Source organism: Oncorhynchus mykiss, chromosome 19 (genome assembly GCF_057628025.1).
Source record: "Oncorhynchus mykiss isolate SJ-2025 chromosome 19, ASM5762802v1, whole genome shotgun sequence".
NCBI classification, from domain to species: Eukaryota; Metazoa; Chordata; class Actinopteri; order Salmoniformes; family Salmonidae; genus Oncorhynchus; species Oncorhynchus mykiss.
In genome coordinates this window covers 3,398,289-3,425,000 of record NC_143040.1, presented here as the reverse complement: position 1 = coordinate 3,425,000, position 26,712 = coordinate 3,398,289, and the positions used below count along the sequence as shown (strand labels likewise).

The 26,712-nt window shown below is 44.9% G+C and overlaps 1 protein-coding gene across 3 annotated transcripts in view; it reads right to left on the bottom strand.

The window, feature by feature from the left end:
* Window positions 1-8,794: 8,794 nt before the first annotated feature.
* LOC118936849 (carboxypeptidase Z) overlaps window positions 8,795-26,712 on the bottom strand; it is a 30,064-nt gene continuing 12,146 nt past the window's right edge. Inside the window, exons 6-17 of one of the 3 annotated variants that reach the window (XM_090209870.1) lie at window positions 26,434-26,581; window positions 24,157-24,298; window positions 23,699-23,772; window positions 23,051-23,295; window positions 19,405-19,566; window positions 18,269-18,427; window positions 15,814-15,881; window positions 15,669-15,736; window positions 14,962-15,101; window positions 13,254-13,353; window positions 12,326-12,471; window positions 8,795-10,806 (exon numbers count right to left, since the gene is read on the bottom strand). In XM_090209870.1, coding sequence (XP_090065996.1) covers window positions 10,561-10,806; window positions 12,326-12,471; window positions 13,254-13,353; window positions 14,962-15,101; window positions 15,669-15,736; window positions 15,814-15,881; window positions 18,269-18,427; window positions 19,405-19,566; window positions 23,051-23,295; window positions 23,699-23,772; window positions 24,157-24,298; window positions 26,434-26,581 — 1,698 coding nt within the window. In that variant the 3' untranslated portion in view covers window positions 8,795-10,560. The remainder of the gene's footprint in view (window positions 10,807-12,325; window positions 12,472-13,253; window positions 13,354-14,961; window positions 15,102-15,668; window positions 15,737-15,813; window positions 15,882-18,268; window positions 18,428-19,404; window positions 19,567-23,050; window positions 23,296-23,698; window positions 23,773-24,156; window positions 24,299-26,433; window positions 26,582-26,712) is intronic. The other 2 variants (XM_090209871.1, XM_090209872.1) reach the window with 2 other exon arrangements.

Genomic DNA, 26,712 nt, shown 5'->3' with positions numbered 1-26,712 from the left:
TTGGGGGGATTTACAGTAGATTTACAGTAGTATTTATTTACTGTATTGTTTTGGAGACTGTACTGTAGTATTTACTGTAGTATTTTGGGGGACTCAGGGAGGACAGAACAGAATTGATCCACCCATGTCCCTGTCTAAGACCTGACTCAGGGAGGACAGAACAAGATTGATCCACTCATGTCCCTGTCTAAGACTTGACTCAGGGAGGACAGAACAGGATTGATCCACCCATGTCCCTGTCTAAGACCTGACTCAGGGAGGACAGAACAGGATTGATCCACTCATGTCCCTGTCTAAGACCTGACTCAGGGAGGACAGAACAGGATTGATCCACCCATGTCCCTGTCTAAGACCTGACTCAGGGAGGACAGAACAGGATTGATCCACTCATGTCCCTGTCTAAGACCTGACTCAGGGAGGACAGAACAGGATTGATCCACCCATGTCCCTGTCTAAGACCTGACTCAGGGAGGACAGAACAGGATTGATCCACCCATGTCCCTGTCTAAGACCTGACTCAGGGAGGACAGAACAGGATTGATCCACTCATGTCCCTGTCTAAGACCTGACTCAGGGAGGACAGAACAGGATTGATCCACCCATGTCCCTGTCTAAGACCTGACTCAGGGAGGACAGAACAGGATTGATCCACCCATGTCCCTGTCTAAGACCTGACTCAGGAAGGACAGAACAGGATTGATCCACCCATGTCCCTGTCTAAGACCTGACTCAGGGAGGACAGAACAGGATTGATCCACTCATGTCCCTGTCTAAGACCTGACTCAGGGAGGACAGAACAGGATTGATCCACCCATGTCCCTGTCTAAGACCTGACTCAGGGAGGACAGAACAGGATTGATCCACCCATGTCCCTGTCTAAGACCTGACTCAGGGAGGACAGAACAGGATTGATCCACTCATGTCCCTGTCTAAGACCTGACTCAGGGAGGACAGAACAGGATTGATCCACCCATGTCCCTGTCTAAGACCTGACTCAGGGAGGGCAGAACAGGATTGATCCACCCATGTCCCTGTCTAAGACCTGACTAAGGGAGGACAGAACAGGATTGATCCACCCATGTCCCTGTCTGAGACCTGACTCAGGGAGGGCAGAACAGGATTGATCCACGCATGTCCCTGTCTAAGACCTGACTCAGGGAGGACAGAACAGTATGCATCCACCCATGTCCCTGTCTAAGACCTGACTCAGGGAGGACAGAACAGGATTGGGGACATGAAATAGAGATTTTCAAGTCCTTGGTTTAATTAGAGCCACACAACTTCAGGGGACAAATAATATCCAAATCTCTCTGCCTTGCTTGGAACCGAAGAACCCTTGTTGAACCCCTCCTTTACCCTTGTTGAACCCCTCATTTACCCTTGTTGAACCCCTCATTTACCCTTGTTGAACCCCTAATTTACCCTTGTTGAATCCCTAATTTTTTGAGTGCAACAATCACTATCGCTCTAAAAAAAGTAGTGGTTCAACAAGGGTAAATTAGGGGTTCTTCAAGGAACCTCTTTAGTTGGTGGGGGTTCTTCAAAGGAACCTCTTTAGTTGGTGGGGGTTCTTCAAGGAACCTCTTTAGTTGGTGGGGGTTCTTCAAAGGAACCTCTTTAGTTGGTGGGGGTTCTTCAAGAAACCTCTTTCGTTGGTGGGGGTTCTTCAGGGAACCTCTTTAGTTGGTGTTTAGTTAGTGTTTCAGTTTGAAGAACCCCTGAAGGATCCCCTCCAGGAACCTTTTAACAATGTACAGCTTTAGTTTAGTATCTTTTAGTTCAGTGTGTGTGTTCACAGTGGAAGTATAGTGGAGTAGGCCTGGGTCTAAAATACACTGAACAGAAACATAAACACAACATGTAGGCACAAAAAGCTTATTTATTCTTTGTCAAGATAATCCATCCATCTGACAAGTGTGGCATATCAAGAAGCTGATTAAACAGCTTTATCATTCCACAGGTGCACCTTGTGCTGGGGACAATAAAAGGCCATTTCAAAATGTGCAGTTTTGTCACACAACACAATGCCACAGATATCTCAAGTTTTGAGGGAGCGTGCAATTGACATGCTGACTGCAGGGAATGTCCACCACAGCTGTTGCCAGAGAATTGAATGTTCATTTCTCTACCATAAGCCGCCTCTAATGTCGATTAAGATAATTTGGTGGTACGTCCAACCGGCCTCACAACCGCAGACAAATGTGTAACCATGCCAGTCCAGGACCTCCACAGCTGGCTTCTTTACCTGCGGGATGGTCTGACACCAGTCAAACAGACAGCTGATGAAACTGAGGAGTATTTCTGTCTGTAATAAAGCCCTTTTGTGGGGAAAAAACTCTTTCTGATTGGCCTGGCTCCTCTCGGGAGAGGCGAAGGTTTGGAGCCGTGCGTCCTCCGAAACACAACCCAGCAGCATTGCCTCTTAACACAACGCCCACTTAACCCTTGAAGCCAGCAGCATTGCCTCTTAACACAACGCCCACTTAACCCTACACCGTTAACACCGTACACCTGGCAACCGTGTCAGCGTGCACTGCGCCCACAGGAGCCGCTAGTGCATGATGGGACAAGGACATCCCTGCCGGCCAAACCCTACCCTAACCCGGACGTTGCTGGGGAAATTGTGCGTCGCCTCATGAGTCTCCCGGTCAGCTGAGACAGGGCCTGGACTCAATCCCAGAATCTCTAGCGGCACAGCCTTAGACCACTGAGACAGGGCCTGGACTCAATCCCAGAATCTCTAGCGGCACAGCCTTAGACCACTGAGACAGGGCCTGTACTCAATCCCAGAATCTATAGCGGCACAGCCTTAGACCACTGAGACAGGGCCTGGACTCAATCCCAGAATCTCCACTGAGACAGGGCCTGGACTCAATCCCAGAATCTCCACTGAGACAGGGCCTGGACTCAATCCCAGAATCTCTAGCGACACAGCCTTAGACCACTGAGACAGGGCCTGGACTCAATCCCAGAATCTCTAGCGGCACAGCCTTACACCACTGCCCCACCCAGGAGGCCCCCGTTTATATATTTGTGGTCAGTGTTATTTAACAGCCAGGAAAAGAAGACGAAGAAGAAGAAGAAGAAGAAGCCTATAAGGCTACTCTCTACTTCATATCTATTGAATTATCTTGCCTCCCTTTGACTTTGGCACAATTGGTGCGTCTCAATTATCTCTCCAAGTGAGCACTTGTTCACTTCCCTATCGTGGATTTGAAAGGGAATGACTGGGTATATGGAAACTCTTTCTAGCCCATGTCACCATAACACCAATTCAATGCTTTATGACTTGAGGGCAGTAGGCCTACTGGGTGTATGGAAACTCTCTCTAGCCCATGTCACCACAACACCAATCCAATGCTTTATGACTTGAGGGCAGTAGGCCTAGTGAAGGAGTGTACACTTCAGGAGGAAGGAGAGATCATTTGTCGGCAGTATGCCTAGTGAATGAGTGTACACTTCAGGAGGAAGGAGAGATAACTGGGACATAACACAGACTTGAATAACATCTCTCTCTCTAAATCCCAACGCCTGGACAATTTCTCATCTTTCTACTCTCTTGTTTTTCATTCTCCGTCAATAGTTTAATGTCTACCCCTGTGGGTGGAAGGTGGCCTGGTCTTCATTTAATGTACGGTTGCGCCCTCTTGTGGTTAAAATAACTCATGACATCTCCCATCAAAGCAGTGTGAATGCCTGGTGGTTCATTTGGTGTACTCCCATGTCCCTGTCTAAGACCTGACTCAGGGAGGACAGAACAGGATGCATCCACCCATGTCCCTGTCTAAGACCTGACTCAGGGAGGACAGAACAGGATTGATCCACCCATGTTCCTGTCTAAGACCTGACTCAGGGAGGACAGAACAGGATTGATCCACTCATGTCCCTGTCTAAGACCTGACTCAGGGAGGACAGAACAGGATGCATCCACCCATGCCCCTGTCTAAGACCTGACTCAGGGAGGACAGAACAGGATGCATCCACCCATGTCCCTGTCTAAGACCTGACTCAGGGAGGACAGAACAGGATTGATCCACCCATGTCCCTGTCTAAAACCTGACTCAGGGAGGACAGAACAGGATTGATCCACCCATGTCCCTGTCTAAGACCTGACTCAGGGAGGACAGAACAGGATGCATCCACCCATGTCCCTGTCTAAGACCTGACTCAGGGAGGACAGAACAGGATTGATCCACTCATGTCCCTGTCTAAGACCTGACTCAGGGAGGACAGAACAGGATGGATCCACCCATGTCCCTGTCTAAGACCTGACTCAGGGAGGACAGAGCAGGATTGGGGACATGAAATAGAGATTTTCAAGTCCTTGGTTTAATTAGAGCTACACAACTTCAGGGGACAAATAATATTCAAATCTCTCTGCCTTGCTTGGAACCGAAGAACCCTTGTTGAACCCCTCCTTTACCCTTGTTGAACCTCTCATTTACCCTTGTTGAACCCCTAATTTACCCTTGTTGAACCCCTAATTTACCCTTGTTGAATCCCTAATTATTTGAGTGCAACAATCACTATCGCTCTAAAAAAGTAGTGGTTCAACAAGGGTAAATTAGGGGTTCTTCAAGGAACCTCTTTAGTTGGTGGAGGTTCTTCAAAGGAACCTCTTTAGTTGGTGGGGGTTCTTCAAGGAACCTCTTTAGTTGGTGGGGGTTCTTCAAAGGAACCTCTTTAGTTGGTGGGGGTTCTTCAAGGAACCTCTTTAGTTGGTGGGGGTTCTTCAGGGAACCTCTTTAGTTGGTGTTTAGTTAGTGTTTCAGTTTGAAGAACCCCTGAAGGATCCCCTCCAGGAACCTTTTAACAATGTACAGCTTTAGTTTAGTATATTTTCGTTCAGTGATTATGTGTGTGTTCACAGTGGAAGTGTAGTGGAGTAGGCCTGGGTCTAAAATACACTGAACAGAAACATAAACACAACATGTAGGCACAAAAAGCTTATTTATTCTCTGACAAGTGTGGCATATCAAGAAGCTGATTAAACAGCTTTATCATTCCACAGGTGCACCTTGTGCTGGGGACAATGAAAGGCCACTTCAAAATGTCCAGTTTTGTCACACAACACAATGCCACAGATGTCTCAAGTTTTGAGGGAGCGTGCAATTGACATGCTGACTGCAGGGAATGTCCACCACAGCTGTTGCCAGAGAATTGAATGTTCATTTCTCTACCATAAGCCGCCTCGAATGTCGATTAAGAGAATTTGGTGGTACGTCCAACCGGCCTCACAACCGCAGACAAATGTGTAACCATGCCAGTCCAGGACCTCCACAGCTGGCTTCTTTACCTGCGGGATGGTCTGACACCAGTCAAACAGACAGCTGATGAAACTGAGGAGTATTTCTGTCTGTAATAAAGCCCTTTTGTGGGGAAAAAACTCCTTCTGATTGGCCTGGCTCCTCTCGGGAGAGGCGAAGGTTTGGAGCCGTGCGTCCTCCGAAACACAACCCAGCAGCATTGCCTCTTAACACAACGCCCACTTAACCCTTGAAGCCAGCAGCATTGCCTCTTAACACAACGCCCACTTAACCCTACACCGTTAACACCGTACACCTGGCAACCGTGTCAGCGTGCACTGCGCCCACAGGAGCCGCTAGTGCATGATGGGACAAGGACATCCCTGCCGGCCAAACCCTACCCTAACCCGGACGTCGCTGGGGAAATTGTGCGTCGCCTCATGAGTCTCCCGGTCAGCTGAGACAGGGCCTGGACTCAATCCCAGAATCTCTAGCGGCACAGCCTTAGACCACTGAGACAGGGCCTGGACTCAATCCCAGAATCTCCACTGAGACAGGGCCTGGACTCAATCCCAGAATCTCTAGCGGCACAGCCTTAGACCACAGAGACAGGGCCTGGACTCAATCCCAGAATCTCTAGCGACACAGCCTTAGACCACTGCCCCACCCGGGAGGCCCCCGTTTATATATTTGTGGTCAGTGTTATTTAACAGCCAGGAGAAGAAGAAGAAGACGACGAAGAAGCCTAAGGCTACTCTCTACTTCATATCTATTGAATTATCTTGCCTCCCTTTGACTTTGGCACAATGGGTGCGTCCCAATTATCTCTCCAAGTGAGCACTTCACTTCCCTATCGTGGATTTGAAAGGGAATGACTGGGCGTATGGAAACTCTCTCTAGCCCATGTCACCACAACACCAATCCAATGCTTTATGACTTGAGGGCAGTAGGCCTAGTGAAGGAGTGTACTCTTCAGGAGGAAGAAGAGATCATTTGTGGGCAGTATGCCTAGTGAATGAGTGTACACTTCAGGAGGAAGGAGAGATAACTGGGACATAACACAGACTTGAATAACATCTCTCTCTCTAAATCCCAACGCCTGGACAATTTCTCATCTTTCTACTCTCTTGTTTTTCATTCTCCGTCTGGGTGGAAGGTGGCCTGGTCTTCATTTAATGTACGGTTGCGCCCCCTTGTGGTTAAAATAACTCATGACATCTCCCATCAAAGCAGTGTAAATGCCTGGTGGTTGATTTTGTGTACTGTGGCGCCATCTAGTGGCCAGTAGTGTAAACGACACCCTAAATCATGTAAATAGCAAGACCAATGGATTCCTCATCCCTTTTATCAATTTTTAATCTGAAATTAAAAGCATCTGACGTACAAAACGTGTAATAGTGATTTATGAAGAGGGTCTTGATTCTGGTAGGCTATAGACTGATACAGCTATAGACTGATACAGCTATAGACTGATACAGCTATAGACTGATACAGCTATAGACTGACACAGCTATACACTGATACAGCTATACACTGATACAGCTATACACTGATACAGCTATACACTGATACAGCTATACACTGATACAGCTATACACTGATACAGCTATACACTGATACAGCTATAGACTGACACAGCTTATACACTGACACAGCTATACACTGATACAGCTATAGACTGATACAGCTATACACTGACACAGCTATACACTGACCCAGCTATACACTGACACAGCTATAGACTGATACAGCTATACACTGACACAGCTATACACTGATACAGCTATACACTGATACAGCTATAGACTGATACAGCTATACACTGACACAGCTATAGACTGACACAGCTATAGACTGATACAGCTATAGACTGATACAGCTATAGACTGATACAGCGATAGACTGATACAGCTATAGACTGACACAGCTATACACTGATACAGCTATACACTGATACAGCTATAGACTGACACAGCTTATACACTGACACAGCTATACACTGATACAGCTATAGACTGATACAGCTATACACTGACACAGCTATACACTGACACAGCTATACACTGATACAGCTATACACTGATACAGCTTATACACTGATACAGCTATACACTGACACAGCTATACACTGATACAGCTATACACTGACACAGCTATACACTGACACAGCTATACACTGATACAGCTATACACTGATACAGCTATACACTGATACAGCTATAGACTGATACAGCTATACACTGATACAGCTATAGACTGATACAGCTATAGACTGATACAGCTATAGACTGATACAGCTATACACTGATACAGCTATAGACTGATACAGCTATACACTGATACAGCTATACACTGATACAGCTATACACTGACACAGCTATACACTGACACAGCTATACACTGACACAGCTATACACTGACACAGCTATACACTGATACAGCTATACACTGATACAGCTATATACTGATACAGCTATACACTGACACAGCTATACACTGACACAGCTATACACTGATACAGCTATACACTGACACAGCTATATACTGACACAGCTATACACTGATACAGCTAGAGAGGAGAGGAGAGGAGTGGAGAGGAGAGGAGAGGAGGGGCAGGAGAGAGTAGGGGGGAGAGGAGAGAGTAGGGGGGAGAGGAGAGGAGGGGGAGAGGAGAGAGTAGGGGGGAGAGGAGAGGAGGGGGAGAGGAGAGGGTAGGGGGGAGAGGAGAGGAGGGGGAGAGGAGAGGAGAGTAGGGGGAGGAGAGAGGAGAGAGGAGGAGGAGAGGAGAGTAGGGGGGAGAGGAGAGTAGGGGGGAGAGGAGAGAGTAGGGGGGAGAGGAGAGAAGGGGGAGAGGAGAGAGGGGAGAGGAGAGGAGGAGGAGAGGAGAGTAGGGGGGAGAGGAGAGTAGGGAGGAGGGGAGTATCTTTAGACATGCTGAGTCTTGAAGGCAGTAAGTCATCACAAGCTGCTTGTGTTTAGAATTTGCCCCCAATCCATTAAAATGACAAATGTGTGTGCGTGCTAGGGTTTGTGTGTGTGTGTGTGTGTGTGTGTGTGTGTGCTAGGGTTTGTGTGTGTGTGTGTGTGTGTGTGTGTGTGTGTGTGCGTGCTCGGGTTTGTGTGTGTGTGTGTGTGTGTGTGTGTGTGTGTGTGTGTGTGTGTGTGTGTGTGTGTGTGTGTGTGTGTGTGTGTGTGTGTAAGTGTGTGTGTAAGTGCTAGGGTTTGTATATGTGTGTGTGTGCTAGGGTTTGTGTGTGTGTGTGTCCCAACCTGTCAGATCCACAAGTCCACTTGTTGTAACAGAAAGACATTGAAACAGAAGCATTGTTAGAACCCTGAGGAAGATAGAACTCAGAGGATGAATGTTGTGATTAGAATGTCTTTAGACAGGGCCTGTCTAAAATCAAACATAATAGAACACTGAGGAAGACAGAATGTCTTAATGAAACATAATAGAAAACAGAGGAAGACAGAATGTCTTAATGAAACACAATAGAACACAGAGGAAGACAGAATGTCTTAATGAAACACAATAGAACACAGAGGAAGACAGAACTAGAATGTTTTAATGAAACACAATAGAACACAGAGGAAGACAGAATGTCTTAATGAAACACAATAGAACACAGAGGAAGACAGAACTAGAATGTCTTACTGAAACATAATAGAACACAGAGGAAGACAGAACTAGAATGTCTTAATGAAATAATAGAACACAGAGGAAGACAGAATGTCTTAATGAAACACAATAGAACACAGAGGAAGACAGAACTAGAATGTCTTAATGAAACGTAATAGAACACTGAGGAAGACAGAACTAGAATGTCTTAATGAAACATAATAGAACACAGAGGAAGACAGAACTAGAATGTCTTACTGAAACATAATAGAACACAGAGGAAGACAGAACTAGAATGTCTTAATGAAATAATAGAACACAGAGGAAGACAGAACTAGAATGTCTTAATGAAACATAATAGAACACTGAGGAAGACAGAACTAGAATGTTTTAATGAAACATAATAGAACACAGAGGAAGACAGAACTAGAATGTCTTAATGAAACATAATAGAACACAGAGGAAGACAGAACTAGAATGTCTTACTGAAACATAATAGAACACAGAGGAAGACAGAACTAGAATGTCTTAATGAAACATAATAGAACACAGAGGAAGACAGAACTAGAATGTTTTAATGAAACATAATAGAACACTGAGGAAGACAGAACTAGCATGTTTTAATGAAACATAATAGAACACAGAGGAAGACAGAACTAGAATGTCTTACTGAAACATAATAGAACACTGAGGAAGACAGAACTAGAATGTCTTACTGAAACATAATAGAACACAGAGGAAGACAGAACTAGCATGTTTTAATGAAACATAATAGAACACAGAGGAAGACAGAACTAGAATGTCTTACTGAAACATAATAGAACACAGAGGAAGACAGAACTAGAATGTCTTACTGAAACATAATAGAACACAGAGGAAGACAGAACTAGAATGTCTTACTGAAACATAATAGAACACAGAGGAAGACAGAACTAGAATGTCTTAATGAAACATAATAGAACACTGAGGAAGACAGAACTAGAATGTCTTAATGAAACATAGTAGAACACAGAGGAAGACAGAACTAGAATGTCTTAATGAAACATAATAGAACACCCATTATGTTAATGGAGGCCCAGAATCATTCCTGTTCAGGACACAACACATGATCAGATTCCTGCCCATAGTGGAGGTAGGTGTTCCCCTGGTGGACAGGGTACCTGGCCAGGAAGACTAAACAGAACATGGGGGGAACGTTGGTGGTACTCCGGCCAGAGCTAAATGTGATGGGGGACAGAAACCAAAAAAAGATTGAGAACCAATCTTGTAGGAGACATTTCACATAGCACCCATTCCCTTTACAGTGCACTACTTTTGACTATATAGGGAACAGGGTGCACTATATAGGGAATAGGGTGTACTATATAGGGAATATGGTGCCATTTGGGATGCAAACTACAAATAATTTTTATTTTACCTAACTAGGCAAGTCAGTTTAAGAACAAATCCTTATTTTCAATGACGGCCTAGGAACAGTAGGTTGTTCAGGGGCAGAATGACAGATCTGTACCTTATCAGCTAGGGGATTTGAACTTGCAACCTTTCGGCTACTAGTCCAACGCTCTAACCACTAGCCTACCCTGCCGCCCCACAATGCACTTGGGCTTTGGTCAAATGTAGTGCACCAAATAAGGGAATAGTGTGAGGGAATAAGGGAATAGTGTGCCGTTTTCAGTCTTTCTCCTGTCCAGTCTTCTAGAAGTTCCGTAGAAGCCAGGTGGGAGCAGAGACTCCTGCCTGAGTAAAGTAGTTCCACCACCACGGCTTCTCCTGCCCCTCTGCTCCCATCCCCGGTTCCCTGGGTTCCCTGGGTTCCCTGGGTTCTCTCGGCTCGGAGCGGCCGTAGCTCTGGAAGTGGTTGTAAGGGTCGAAGCGCTCATAAGTGTCCAGGGAGGAGCTGAGAAACAGGTGGTAGTCTGGTCCTACTGGCTGAACAGGGACCTGGAGGAGAGGAGAGAAATACATATCTTTAATGAGAGGTAGGGGAGGAGGGAGGAGGGGGGAGAGGGGAGAGGGAGAGGGGAGGTTACTCAGGCCCAGAAGCCAGGATATGCATATCATTGGTAGTACGGAATAGAAAACACTTTGAAGTTTCTAAAACTGTTAAAATAATACACGAGAGTATAACACAAGTGTTATGGTAGCCGAAAATCCGAAGAAAAACACATCCAGAATTATTTTTTTTGAGATCCCACGCTCTTTCGATGAATAGCTATGGGTCCTATGTGATTCCAGCTCCCAAATTGCAATTCCTATGGCTTCCACTAGATGGCAACAGTCTTTGTCCCAAGGTTTCAGGCTTGTAAACATGAATGTTGAAGAAAGAATATGACTTTGAAAAGAGAGAGTCAGCTTTGAAAATCAGTCTTGGGGCATCACGCCATAAAGAGGACGCTCACCAGCTTATTTTGTTTTCCTATTGAATATAATTTCCGTATGAAATATTATAGTTTATTTACATTTTAGAGAACCTGAAGATTAAACTGAAACGTAGTTTGACTTGTTTGAACAAAGTTAAGGTGTAGTTTTTCGGATTTCTATCATGGCCAGTTGAACGAGTGGATTACTGAAATCGATGGCGCTAAACTAAACTGACTTTTTTTGGGATATAAAGAAGGATTTTATCTAACAAAACGACCATTCCTGTTGTAGCTGGGACCATTTGGATTGCAATCAGAGGAAGATTTTCAGAAGTAGGTGATTTATTTAATCGCTGTTTGTGATTGAAAGATATGTTGTGGGGCGCCGTCCTCAAACAAAGGCATGGTATGCTTTCACCGTAAAGCCTTTTGCAAATCTGAAAATGCAGTTAGATTAACAAGAATGTCAGCTTTTAACCGATATAAGATACTTGTATGTTCATAAATGTTTAATATTACTTATTATTTATTTGAATTTACTTACCCTCCAATTTCACCGGATGTTGTTGACAGGTATCTCGCTCAAGGGACGCCTAGCATTATACCTCAGATATCATGACACTGACATCAACATACTATACCTCAGATATCATGACCCTGACATCAACACCTCAGATATCATGACCCTGACATCAACACCTCAGATATCATGACACTGACATCAACACCTCAGATATCATGACACTGACATCAACACCTCAGATATCATGACCCTGACATCAACACCTCAGATATCATGACACTGACTTCAACATATTACACCTCAGATATCATGACACTGACATCAACACCTCAGATATCATGACCCTGACATCAACACCTCAGATATCATGACCCTGACATCAACACCTCAGATATCACGACCCTGACATCAACACCTCAGATATCATGACACTGACAACAACACCTCAGACATCAACACCTTAGATATCATGACACTGACATCAACACCTCAGATATCATGACCCTGACATCAATATCATATTTCTGAAAACACTGATCCTGACACGGAAACACCACAGATAAACCTCTCACTTTACCTTTTTTAGCACGAAGTTGACCCGCCAAGCTTTTTCCATGTGAGCAGGCAGGTAAATTCTCTTGCTGACTTTGGAGTAACCTTTAGCTGATGCTGTTATGATGTGTGTTCCTGAGTTCATTAACCTCCAGTAATCACCTTCCTCCGCTAGAGAGAGAGGCAGGAGGAGGGAGGGAGGGAGGGAGGGGACAGGGGAGGGGACAGGGACGGAGGGAGGGGACAGGGAAGGAGACAGGGAGGGAGGGAGGGAGGGAGGGAGGGAGGGAGGGAGGGAGGGAGGGAGGGAGGGAGGGAGGGAGGGAGGGAGGGAGGGAGGGACAGGGAAGGAGAGAGGGAGGGAGGGGACAGGGAAGGAGAGAGGGAGGGAGGGAGGGGACAGGGAAGGAGACAGGGAGACAGGGAGGGAGGGAGGGGACAGGGAAGGAGGGAGGGAGGGAGGGAGGCAGGGAAGGAGGGAGGGAGGGAGGCAGGGAAGGAGGGAGACAGAGAAGGAGGGAGACAGAGAAGGAGGGAGACAGAGAAGGAGGGAGACAGGGAAGGAGGGAGACAGGGAAAGAGGGAGACAGAGAAAGAGGGAGACAGGGAAGGAGGGAGACAGAGAAGGAGGGAGTCAGTGACATGTTGTTACAGGCTAACCACCACGAGAAAACGTTTGTCTTGATGTCACGTCTCTCCAGTGATGACACAACGTCAAAAAGAATGTTGCGATTCCTTGCGTGTATACTGCCAACATCTCTACATTTCCACCAAACAATGTAAACAACTTGGAGCGTCTGTAAAAGCTCTGTGAATGAAACTAGTTATGATCTATGTCCCAAATGGCTCCTTTGTCCCTCCATGGAGCTGTAACAGAGAGTCCTGCTCAGAAGCAGCCATCTGGGCTGCAGACATTATCCGGAACTATGGCTATCAGTTATTACGGTGGTTACCTGTGGTGACATCTTTACGAATTCCCCTGACAGATATGGACGCTCCCTTTATTCCATAGCCCTCTTCATCCTTCACCACTCCCTTAATACCTCTGTGGACCTGGAGAAGAGAAGGAACGACAAGGACTAACATCAAGTCACCTCCCTTAATACCTCTGTGGACCTGGAGAAGAGAAGGAACGACAAGGACTAACATCAAGTCACCTCCCTTAATACCTCTGTGGACCTGGAGAAGAGAAGGAACGACAGGGACTAACATCAAGTCACCTCCCTTAATACCTCTGTGGATCTGGAGAAGAGAAGGAACGACAGGGACTAACACCAGGGAATATCAGGCTTGGGGAATGACATAGGGTTATTTTAACAAAGCTCCCTGGTTTTCCAGGAATCTCAGTTGCCGGATTCCTGGATTTACTGCTTATTCCCCCCTGATTCCAGGATTCTCCCAACCAGGATTTCTGGAAACCCAGGACATTTTGGAGAAGTATCCGGAATTTGCAACCCTATCAGTGAATGACAGGGAATGCTAAGGTCAGTGGAGGCTAGTGGGAGGTAGAAATACATAGTAGTACGGCAGCTTAAAACTTCTTCGGGATCGGTGTCCCATCCACGGGACGGTTAAGCTAATGTAGGCTAATGCGATTAACATGAGGTTGAGCTAATGTAGGCTAATGTGATTAACATGAGGTTGAGCTAATGCAGGCTAATGTGATTAACATGAGGTTGAGCTAATGTAGGCTAATGTGATTAACATGAGGTTGAGCTAATGTAGGCTAATGTGATTAACATGAGGTTGAGCTAATGTAGGCTAATGTGATTAACATGAGGTTGAGCTAATGTAGGCTAATGTGATTAACATGAGGTTGAGCTGATGCAGGCTAATGCGATTAGCATGAGGTTGTAAGTAACTAAGAACATTTCCCAGGACATAGACATATCTGATATTGTCAGGAAGCTTAAATTCTTGTTAATCTAACTGCACTGTCCAATTTACAGTAGCTATTAGAGTTTTGAACATGAAAAGTTATTAATAAACAAGTTAGGCACATTTGGGTAGTCTTGATACAACATTTTGAACAGAAATGCAATGGTTCATTGGATCAGTCTAAAACTTTGCACATGCACTGCTGTACTCTAGTGGCCAAAATCTAAATTGCTCCTGGGCTGGAATAATACATTATGGCCTTTCTCTTGCGTTTCAAAGATGATGGTACAAAAAAAATACAAAATAACAGTTTTTTTTTCTTTGTATTATCTTTTACCAGATCTAATATTCTCCTACATTCCTTTCACATTTCCACAATATTCAAAGTGTTTCCTTTCAAATGGTATCAAGAATATGAATATCCTTCCTCCAGGGCCTGAGCTACAGGCAGTTAGATTTAGGTATGTCATTTTAGGCGAACATTTGGGAAAAAAAGGGGGTGGATCCTTAAGAGGTTTTAACATAACGGCTGTATTGGAATGAATGGAACGGAATCAGACACATCAAACACATGTTTTCCGTGTGTTCAATATACAGCTCCATGTATTCCATTCCAGCCATTACAAAGAGCCAGCTGTCCTCCTTTATCTCTGCCCACCAGCCACCACTGATAAGGACATTAAACATGGTCAGAAAATGATGAGACAGCACAAAGGCCTTCTACGGTATAACTACGGCGCAAAATGGCTGCCTGGTCGCTGGGCTATAGAGAGGCAGACCCACCGACTCCATGAAACTGAGCAGGGCCTCCTTGTTCCTGAGCCACTCTGGGTAGAGCTCCTCTTCAGAAGGGAACTTGTCACAGCCCAGCTCCACCGTAATCTCCAGACAGTTAGTGTGGAGGTAGTTAAAGTCTGACATGCCTACGGTACCGGAGAAATAGAGAGTTAGGACACACCGTAAATATATACACTAGACACACAAGTACTGAGAATTAACAGACAGAGACAGGAATAAGAGGGGGAGGTTAAGGAGAGGAGGAAGAGAGGAGGAGAGAAAAGAGGAGGAAGAGAGGAGGAGTGGAAAAGAGGAAGAGAGGAGGAGAGAGAAGAGAAAGAGAGGAGGGGGAAGAGGAGGAGGAGAGAGGAGAGCAAGAGAGGAGGAGGAAGAGGAGGAGGAGAGAGAAGAGGAGGAGGTGAGGAGGAAAGGAAGAGAGGAGGGGGAGAGAGAAGAGGAGGAGGAGAGAGAAGAGGAGAGGAGGAAAGGAAGAGAGGAGGAGGAGAGAAAAGAGGAGGAGGAGAGAGAAGAGGAGGAGGAGAGGAGGAAAGGAAGATAGGAGGAGAGAGGAGAGAAGGAGAGGATGAGAGAGAAGAGGAAGAGAGGAAGAGAGGAAGAGAGAGTAAGAATGACACGAGGATGAGAGGAGAGACAGAATGACACGAGGAGAAGAGACAGAATGACACGAGGAGAAGATATAGAAGGTTCCGTACCCCCTGGGAAGCTGTACCACAGAGCTCCGTTGATGATGCCTCCACTCCGGATGAAGGACGCTCCACACCTAGAATATACAATATATGGGTCATGTAACAAGGGGGTAATATAATCATTCATAATTATAGCCAGGAATATAATCACCTCTCTGTGTTGTTGTCGGCCATGCTGGCGTGAGAGTCTGCGTACGTCCGGGCCAGCTGCTTAAATGCCTGCAGAGAGGAACACAGTCTCTACTCTTCAACATGGCATTTTCTGGCCTGGGAACAGAATAGGTTTTCACCACTGATATAAACTAGGTGTAGAACAGGGTACCTGTTGGTCAGGTTTAGGAAAGGTATCTGCTGGTCAGGTGTAGAACAGGGTACCTGTTGGTCAGGTTTAGGACAGGGTACCTGTTGGTCAGGTTTAGGACAGGTACCTGTTGGTCAGGTTTAGGACAGGTACCTGTTGGTCAGGTGTAGAACAGGGTACCTGTTGGTCAGGTGTAGAACAGGGTACCTGTTGGTCAGGTGTAGAACAGGGTACCTGTTGGTCAGGTGTAGAACAGGGTACCTGTTGGTCAGGTGTAGAACAGGGTACCTGTTGGTCAGGTGTAGAACAGGGTACCTGTTGGTCAGGTTTAGAACAGGGTACCTGTTGGTCAGGTGTAGAACAGGGTACCTGTTGGTCAGGTGTAGAACAGGGTACCTGTTGGTCAGGTGTAGAACAGGGTACCTGTTGGTCAGGTGTAGAACAGGGAACCTGTTGGTCAGGTTTAGAACAGGGTACCTGTTGGTCAGGTTTAGAACAGGGTACCTGTTGGTCAGGTGTAGAACAGGGTACCTGTTGGTCAGGTGTAGAACAGGGTACCTGTTGGTCAGGTGTAGAACAGGGTACCTGTTGGTCAGGTGTAGAACAGAGTACCTGTTGGTCAGGTGTAGAACAGGGTACCTGTTGGTCAGGTGTAGAACAGAGTACCTGTTGGTCAGGTGTAGAACAGGGTACCTGTTGGTCAGGTGTAGAACAGAGTACCTGTTGGTCAGGTTTAGAACAGGGTACCTGTTGGTCAGGTGTAGAACAGGGTACCTGTTGGTCAGGTGTAGAACAGAGTACCTGTTGGTCAGGTGTAGAACAGGGTACCTGTTGGTCAGGTGTAGAACAGAGTACCTGTTGGTCAGGTTTAGAACATGGTACCTGTTGGTCAGGTTTAGAACAGGGTACCTGTTGGTCAGGTTTAGAACAGGGTACCTGTTGGTCAGGTGTAGAACAGGGTACCTGTTGGTCAGGTTTAGGACAGGCACCTGTTGGTCAGGTTTAGGAAAGGTATCTGTTGTTCAGGTTTAGGACAGGGTACTCGTTGGTCAGGTTTAGAACAGGGTACCTGTTGGTCAGATGTATTACAGGACAGGGTACCTGTTCATCAGGTGTATTACAGGACAGGGTACCTTTTGGTCAGGTGTATTACAGGACAGGGTACCTGTTGGTCAGGTGTATTACAGGACAGGGTACCTGTTGGTCAGGTGTATTACAGGACAGGGTACCTGTTGGTCAGGTGTATTACAGGACAGGGTACCTGTTCATCAGGTGTAGGACAGGACAGGTACCTGTTCATCAGGTGTAGGACAGGACAGGGTACCTGTTCATCAGGTGTAGGACAGGACAGGTACCTGTTCATCAGGTGTAGGACAGGACAGGGTACCTGTTCATCAGGTGTATTACAGGACAGGGTACCTGTTGGTCAGGTGTAGGACAGGACAGGGTACCTGTTCATCAGGTGTATTACAGGACAGGGTACCTGTTGGTCAGATGTAGGACAGGACAGGGTACCTGTTGGTCAGGTGTATTACAGGACAGGGTACCTGTTGGTCAGGTGTAGGACAGGACAGGGTACCTGTTGGTCAGATGTAGGACAGGACAGGGTACCTGTTCATCAGGTGTATTACAGGACAGGGTACCTGTTGGTCAGGTGTATTACAGGACAGGGTACCTGTTCATCAGGTGTATTACAGGACAGGGTACCTGTTCATCAGGTGTAGGACAGAACAGGGTACCTGTTGGTAAGGTGTAGGACAGGACAGGGTACCTGTTGGTCAGGTGTATTACAGGACAGGGTACCTGTTCATCAGGTGTATTACAGGACAGGGTACCTGTTGGTCAGGTGTATTACAGGACAGGGTACCTGTTGGTCAGGTGTATTACAGGACAGGGTACCTGCTCATCAGGTGTAGGACAGGACAGGGTACCTGTTGGTCAGGTGCATTACAGGACAGGGTACCTGTTGGTCAGGTGTAGGACAGGACAGAGTACCTGTTCATCAGGTGTAGGACAGGACAGGGTACCTGCTGGTCAGGTGTATTACAGGACAGGGTACCTGTTGGTCAAGTGTAGGACAGGACAGGGTACCTGTTGGTCAGGTGTAGGACAGGACAGGGTACCTGTTGGCCAGGTGTATTACAGGACAGGGTACCTGTTGGTCAAGTGTAGGACAGGACAGGGTACCTGTTGGTCAGGTGTAGGACAGGGTACCTGTTGGTCAGGTGTAGGACAGGGTACCTGTTGGTCAGGTGTATTACAGGACAGGGTACCTGTTCATCAGGTGTAGGACAGGACAGGGTACCTGTTCATCAGGTGTAGGGGAGAACATCCTCTCTTCATGGAGGTGTCTAGAGAAGTCAAAGGGATAAGAGATCACCAGCTCTCCACCATGGAGGCTCGCAGACTGGACAAACGGCACAGACCTGATCCACTTCATCACTGCATAAGTCTCTGAAGCTACCTGAGAGAGGAGAGGAGAGGAGAGGAGAGGAGAGGAGAGGAGAGGAGAGGAGAGGAGAGGAGAGGAGAGGAGAGGAGAGGAGAGGAGGATAATTACACATTTCCCTTACAAAACTGGTTTTGTCTAAAACTCTGGACACCCCTAGAACATATCTTACCAAAACAGTAGGAATGTCCTGTACCTTACCAAAACAGTAGGAATGTCCTGTACAGTAGGAATGTCCTGTACCTTACCAAAACAGTAGGAATGTCCTGTACAGTAGGAATGTCCTGTACCTTACCAAAACAGTAGGAATGTCCTGTACAGTAGAAATGTCCTGTACCTTACCAAAACAGTAGGAATCTCCTGTACCTTACCAAAACAGTAGGAATGTCCTGTACCTTACCAAAACAGTAGGAATGTCCTGTACCTTACCAAAACAGTAGGAATGTCCTATACCTTACCAAAACAGTAGGAATGTCCTGTACCTTACCAAAACAGTAGGAATGTCCTGTACAGTAGAAATGTCCTGTACCTTACCAAAACAGTAGGAATCTCCTGTACCTTACCAAAACAGTAGGAATGTCCTGTACCTTACCAAAACAGTAAGAATGTTCTGTACCTTACCAAAACAGTAGGAATGTCCTGTACCTTACCAAAACAGTAGGAATGTCCTGTACCTTACCAAAACAGTAGGAATGTCCTGTACCTTACCAAAACAGTAGGAATGTCCTGTACCTTACCAAAACAGTAGGAATGTCCTGTACCTTACCAAAACAGTAGGAATGTCCTATACCTTACCAAAACAGTAGGAATGTCCTATACTTTCCCACATCAACAGAAAGCTAAGTTCCCATACCATCGGAGAGGTACCTACAACTGAGGGACTTGCTATAGAGAAGCTAGTTACATCACTCATGTGTACACACCTCTCCGATGGCCTCACTGGCGCCATCCCACTACCAACACCAGTGTAGCGAGATGTTGATATTACATACCTTACCAAACCAGTAAGAGTCTGGGATGGGGATGTGGTCTGTGCGGAACCGTTTGATCCTGCGATTCCGGTAGAGGATAGACGTAAGGTCAGGAAAGTTTCGGTTCAAGTCTAGATTCTGAGCGTTGGTGCGACCCACCGTCCAACCGTTGAGCTCGTGACCCTACACAAACACACACAGAGGGTAAAGGTCGTGACCCTAGACATGGTTCAACACCCCACGACCCTGCAGGAGCGTTACGGGGAGGAGTGAAGAGTGAAGCATCATGGGTAATGGAAAACATGGGAAGTCATGTCGGTTAGAAGAATGTGATTGGATAGGATGAATATAAGAGGTCAGGAGTGTTTTGTTGACCATGTGACCCAGAAGAGGGCCCAGAGATTTTCCCAGTCAAGTCACATGATCGTTCCCTATACAGGAAGTAATTTAGGGACAGACTATGTAATCCGTCCGGAGAGAACAAGCTGTCGAGTAAACATTTATGTTTTTATTAAAACCTTTATTTTAAGAGGCAAGTCAGTGAAGAACAAATTCTTATTTAAAATGACGGCCTACACCGTCCAAACCCGGACGACACTGGGCCAATTGTGCGCCGCCCTATGGGATTCCCCATCACAGCCGGCCGGTTGTGATACAGCCTGGATTCGAACCAGGGTGTCTGTAGTGACAGGACATGCTGTTTGTGTGAAGAAGATAGCCCAGAAATCCCTCGGTTGTTTGAAAAGATGATGATAAAGACAATAGAGCTTCCCACTGCCAGCTGTTGGGAAAAACAACGACTAGACGTTCTATCTATTACAAGAAGATAGTCCAGAAATCACTCGGTTGTTTGAAAAGATGATGATAAAGACAATAGAGCTTCCCACCGCCAGCTGTTGGGAAAAACAACGACTAGACGTTCTATCTATTACAAGAAGATAGTCCAGAAATCACTCGGTTGTTTGAAAAGATGATGATAAAGACAATAGAGCTTCCCACCGCCAGCTGTTGGGAAAAACAACGACTAGACGTTCTATCTATTACAAGAAGATAGTCCAGAAATCATTCGGTTGTTTGAAAAGATGATGATAAAGACAATAGAGCTTCCCACCGCCAGCTGTTGGGAAAAACAACGACTAGACGTTCTATCTATTACAAGAAGATAGTCCAGAAATCATTCGGTTGTTTGAAAAGATGATGATAAAGACAATAGAGCTTCCCACCGCCAGCTGTTGGGAAAAACAACGACTAGACGTTCTATCTATTACAAGAAGATAGTCCAGAAATCATTCGGTTGTTTGAAAAGATGATGATAAAGACAATAGAGCTTCCCACCGCCAGCTGTTGGGAAAAACAACGACTAGACGTTCTATCTATTACAAGAAGATAGTCCAGAAATCATTCGGTTGTTTGAAAAGATGATGATAAAGACAATAGAGCTTCCCACCGCCAGCTGTTGGGAAAAACAACGACTAGACGTTCTATCTATTACAAGAAGATAGTCCAGAAATCACTCGGTTGTTTGAAAAGATGATGATAAAGACAATAGAGCTTCCCACCGCCAGCTGTTGGGAAAAACAACGACTAGACGTTCTATCTATTACAAGAAGATAGTCCAGAAATCCCTCGGTTGTTTGAAAAGATGATGATAAAGACAATAGAGCTTCCCACTGCCAGCTGTTGGGAAAAACAACGACTAGACGTTCTATCTATTACAAGAAGATAGTCCAGAAATCATTCGGTTGTTTGAAAAGATGATGATAAAGACAATAGAGCTTCCCACCGCCAGCTGTTGGGAAAAACAACGACTAGACGTTCTATCTATTACAAGAAGATAGTCCAGAAATCATTCGGTTGTTTGAAAAGATGATGATAAAGACAATAGAGCTTCCCACCGCCAGCTGTTGGGAAAAACAACGACTAGACGTTCTATCTATTACAAGAAGATAGCCCAGAAATCATTCGGTTGTTTGAAAAGATGATGATAAAGACAATAGAGCTTCCCACCGCCAGCTGTTGGGAAAAACAACGACTAGACGTTCTATCTATTACAAGAAGATAGTCCAGAAATCATTCGGTTGTTTGAAAAGATGATGATAAAGACAATAGAGCTTCCCACCGCCAGCTGTTGGGAAAAACAACGACTAGACGTTCTATCTATTACAAGAAGATAGTCCAGAAATCATTCGGTTGTTTGAAAAGATGATGATAAAGACAATAGAGCTTCCCACCGCCAGCTGTTGGGAAAAACAACGACTAGACGTTCTATCTATTACAAGAAGATAGTCCAGAAATCATTTGGTTGTTTGAAAAGATGATGATAAAGACAATAGAGCTTCCCACCGCCAGCTGTTGGGAAAAACAACGACTAGACGTTCTATCTATTACAAGAAGATAGTCCAGAAATCCCTCGGTTGTTTGAAAAGATGATGATAAAGACAATAGAGCTTCCCACCGCCAGCTGTTGGGAAAAACAACGACTAGACGTTCTATCTATTACAAGAAGATAGTCCAGAAATCATTCGGTAGTTTGAAAAGATGATGATAAAGACAATAGAGCTTCCCACCGCCAGCTGTTGGGAAAAACAACGACTAGACGTTCTATCTATTACAAGAAGATAGTCCAGAAATCATTCGGTAGTTTGAAAAGATGATGATAAAGACAATAGAGCTTCCCACCGCCAGCTGTTGGGAAAAACAACGACTAGACGTTCTATCTATTACAAGAAGATAGTCCAGAAATCATTCGGTTGTTTGAAAAGATGATGATAAAGACAATAGAGCTTCCCACCGCCAGCTGTTGGGAAAAACAACGACTAGACGTTCTATCTATTACAAGAAGATAGTCCAGAAATCATTCGGTTGTTTGAAAAGATGATGATAAAGACAATAGAGCTTCCCACCGCCAGCTGTTGGGAAAAACAACGACTAGACGTTCTATCTATTACAAGAAGATAGTCCAGAAATCATTCGGTTGTTTGAAAAGATGATGATAAAGACAATAGAGCTTCCCACCGCCAGCTGTTGGGAAAAACAACGACTAGACGTTCTATCTATTACAAGAAGATAGTCCAGAAATCATTCGGTTGTTTGAAAAGATGATGATAAAGACAATAGAGCTTCCCACCGCCAGCTGTTGGGAAAAACAACGACTAGACGTTCTATCTATTACAAGAAGATAGTCCAGAAATCATTCGGTTGTTTGAAAAGATGATGATAAAGACAATAGAGCTTCCCACCGCCAGCTGTTGGGAAAAACAACGACTAGACGTTCTATCTATTACAAATATATTTGTTACATTTTATATTTTAAGAAAAACGTTTTGAGATTTCTAGCAGTGTTACTTCTTCGACCTTAAACACAGTTAACAAAAAAAAAATGGCACTGCGTTTCCATGACAACAGTCTAACCGACGGCTCTTGTTGATTGGTTGAGGACACTATCACTCTGTCTCTCTGGTAGTGGGAGGGGCTGAACAAATAGGAGAGCTCAGGTAGATGATAGGCAGTTGCGAAAAGGGGCAAGGCTTAGAAAGAGAGTGCCCCAACACATGCTGTCACAGACTCTATATGATGGAGAAGATAGGAGGCGTGGCCTCTTTCTATCTCTAACGCGGCGGTTGGTTGGTCCCGGCTTCGACGTTTTTTAAATTTATTTGTGATTTACTTCCTGGTTGTGGTGTGGTTGTTGTTCCGGGTCGTTGCTATCCTCTACCTCGGCGGCCGCCAGCTCGTAACCGTCGGGGTTCATGGACGCCAGGATGTGGATGCGCGTGGTGTTTACGAGCGTCTGGATACGCTGGTTGCCAAGGAGATACTCGGAACACAGGTACTGGGCCAGGTAGAGCAGCAACTGGCGACCCAGGACCTCGTTGCCATGCATGTTGCCAACCAGCTTGATCTCCGGTTCCACTGAGATGGGGGAGATGGGGGAGGGAGAGACGGGGGAGGAAGGGAGGGGGTGAGAGACACAGGAAAGGAATTGCTCAAGTCAAAACCTGTGTCAAAGTTCATTTTAGAAGATGTTAAGACACAGGAGGTCCTCAACTAGCCCTGTACCAATAGGCTTTAATAAACAGGAGGTCCTCAACTAGCCCTGTACCAATAGGCTTTAAGACACATGAGGTCCTCAACAAGCCCTGTACCAATAGGATTTAATAAACAGGAGGTCCTCAACTAGCCCTGTACCAATAGGCTTTAATAAACAGGAGGTCCTCAACTAGCCCTGTACCAATGGGCTCCCTAGCTCACTTGCCCCATTGCGGTGCAGTTCAAACCCCAGAAATCACTCCACCTTAAATCGTCACACACTCACACAGTTCATGCCCTCCGGGGTTGTCTGTGAACTCTATGGCCAGGAGGTCTTTCCCCTCTGTGCTGCGTCCGATACTGTAGATATATAGATACACAGATCAGTACTGTAGATATATAGATACACAGATCAGTACTGTAGATATATAGATACACAGATCCGTACTGTAGATATATAGATACACAGATCAGTACTGTAGATATATAGATACACAGATCCGTACTGTAGATATATAGATACACAGATCAGTACTGTAGATATATAGATACACAGATCAGTACTGTAGATATATAGATACACAGATCGGTACTGTAGATATATAGATACACAGATCGGTACTGTAGATATATAGATACACAGATCAGTACTGTAGATATATAGATACACAGATCAGTAGTTTATTCATCCCCTTGAGGTTGTATTTCCTGTCAAAGCAAACAGCAGCAGACAACAGCCAGTACCTGTAGGTGCGGGAGATGTGAGAGCACTTGGCAGCCGTCCTCTTCAGAACGCTGTACATTTGGGCGTTGGAGTGGTACGTGAACTGAATGATGGTGGAGGGTTCGTCTGGAGACAGGTTGGAGAAAGCCACTTCCTGTCTGGCTGAGAGGGAGAGGGCGAAAGGAGGAGGGGAGGGGGGTCGAGTGATATGGAGGAAAGGGGTGGGAGATTAGCTGAATTGATCATAGTTGGTTTTCTGAAACACCCCTTCGGGATCGGTGTCCAATCCACGGGATGGTTGAGCTAATGTAGGCTAATTTGATTAGCATGAGGTTGTACGTAACAAGAACATTTCCCAGGACATAGACATATCGGATATGGGCAGAAAGCTTAAATTCTTGTTAATCTAACTGCACTGTCCAATTTACATTAGCTAATACAGTGAAAGAATACCATGCTATTGTTTGAGGAGTGTGCACAATTTTGAACATGAAAAGGTATGAATAAACAAATTAGGCACATTTGGGCAGTCTTGATACAACATTTTGAACAGAAATGCAATGTTCATTGGATCAGTCTAAACTTTGCACAGACACTGCTGCCATCTAGTGGCCAAAATCTAAATTGCAGCTGGGCTGGAAGAAATACATTATGGCCTTTCATTTTAGGTGAACATTTTAAAAAAGGGGCGGACACACATTACGATTGTCATGATAAATTACTTGGTAAGCTCTTTCAAATACATTTGTAATGTATTTAGGAACTAAAAATGTACTATGTCCTAGCTAGCTTTTTAGGTATTTGTGAATGCTAAGACAAGGTAGAATGTATGTTTAACATGTTAAAATTCTATTTGTGTAACAGTACATTAAAAAACTCTTATTTTGTAAGACAGGGTAGAATGCGTGTTTAACATGTTAAAATTCTATTTGTGTAACAGTACATTAAAAAACTCTTATTTTGTAAGACAGGGTAGAATGCGTGTTTAACATGTTAAAATTCTATTTGTGTAACAGTACATTAAAAAACTCTTATTTTGTAAGACAGGGTAGAATGCGTGTTTAACATGTTAAAATTCTATTTGTGTAACAGTACATTAAAAAACTCTTATTTTGTAAGACAGGGTAGAATGCGTGTTTGACATGTTAAAATTCTATTTGTGTAACAGTACATTAAAAAACTCTTATTTTGTAAGACAGGGTAGAATGTATGTTCAACATGCTAAACACTTCTTTGGGCTAGGGGGCAGTATTCTGAAGTTTGGATGAATGAGGTACCCAAAGTAAACTGCCTGTTACACAGGCCCAGATGCAAGGATATGCATATAATTGGTGGTATTGGATAGAAAACACTCTAAAGTTTCAGAAACTGTTAAAGGCGAAAACCCGAGGAGAATCCATCTGGAATTTATTTTGGGGGGATGATGACATCATTTAAAATGGCTGTCTATGGGAAAATCAATGGAATACCTCCCAGATTGCAGTTCCTAGGGCTTCCAGTAGATGTCAACAGTTTTTAGAAAGAGATTCAGGTATGTTATTTTGATAAATTAGCTAGAATTTGTAGTTTTTCTAAGTGGCTTCCATTTTGGCTGTAGTGTTGTGGAGTGCGTCGGTGATGGCGCACACTTCGTTATTTATCTCGGGTAATGAACATACTATTCTCCGTCTTAAATTGTATCATTTATTTACATATTAGGGTACCTGAGGATTTATTAGAAACGTTGTTTGACTTGTTTGGACAAAGTTTCGGGTTCATTTGTATGCATTTTGAATGAGGGTAACTGGTGGATTACTGAGTCAAGCGCGCCAACTAAACTGACATTTTTTGGGGGATATTAGAAAGGACTTTATCGAACAAAAGGACCATTTGTTATGTAGCTGGGACCCGTGTGATTGCAAACAGAGGAAGATCTTCAAAGGTAAGTGATTTATTTTATCGCTATTTCTGACTTTGCTTGTTTGGAAAATGTTTTAATGCTTTTGTACGCGGGCCGGCTGTCCTCAGATAATAATCGCATAGTATGCTTTCGCCGTAACGCCTTTTTGAAAACTGACAAAGCGGCTGGATGAACAAGAAGTTAAGCTTTTAAACGATGTAAGACAATTGTATTTTCATGAATGTTTAATATTACAAATTTGTATTTTGAATTTCGCTCTCTGCAATTTCACCGGATGTTGGACAGGTGGGACACTAACGTAAAAATTCAATTTGTACAGTACAGTAAAAACTCTTATTGTGTAATTATTGTATATTCAACAAGTTATTTTTAACATGTACAATTCCGGGAGGGCTACCTCTTAACGGGGCCAACGGGTCGTGACAGCCTTCCTGTTCGCCGGCAAAGAATCGGTCACAGTCTAGGAAGTAAGGCCACGCCATGTCGATGCCCTCGAACGCGTGGCCACACCCCTTCCTCACCGCCTCACATGCACTGCGGCATGACTTTAGAAGAAGAAGAAGGAGAAGAAGGGGGAATATGAGGAGAAGAAGAATACTGTATTAATCCATATGAGATGGACACCCATCCTGGATCCAACCCCTCCAGCACATACTCCTTGACTGTTGTGGGGCTG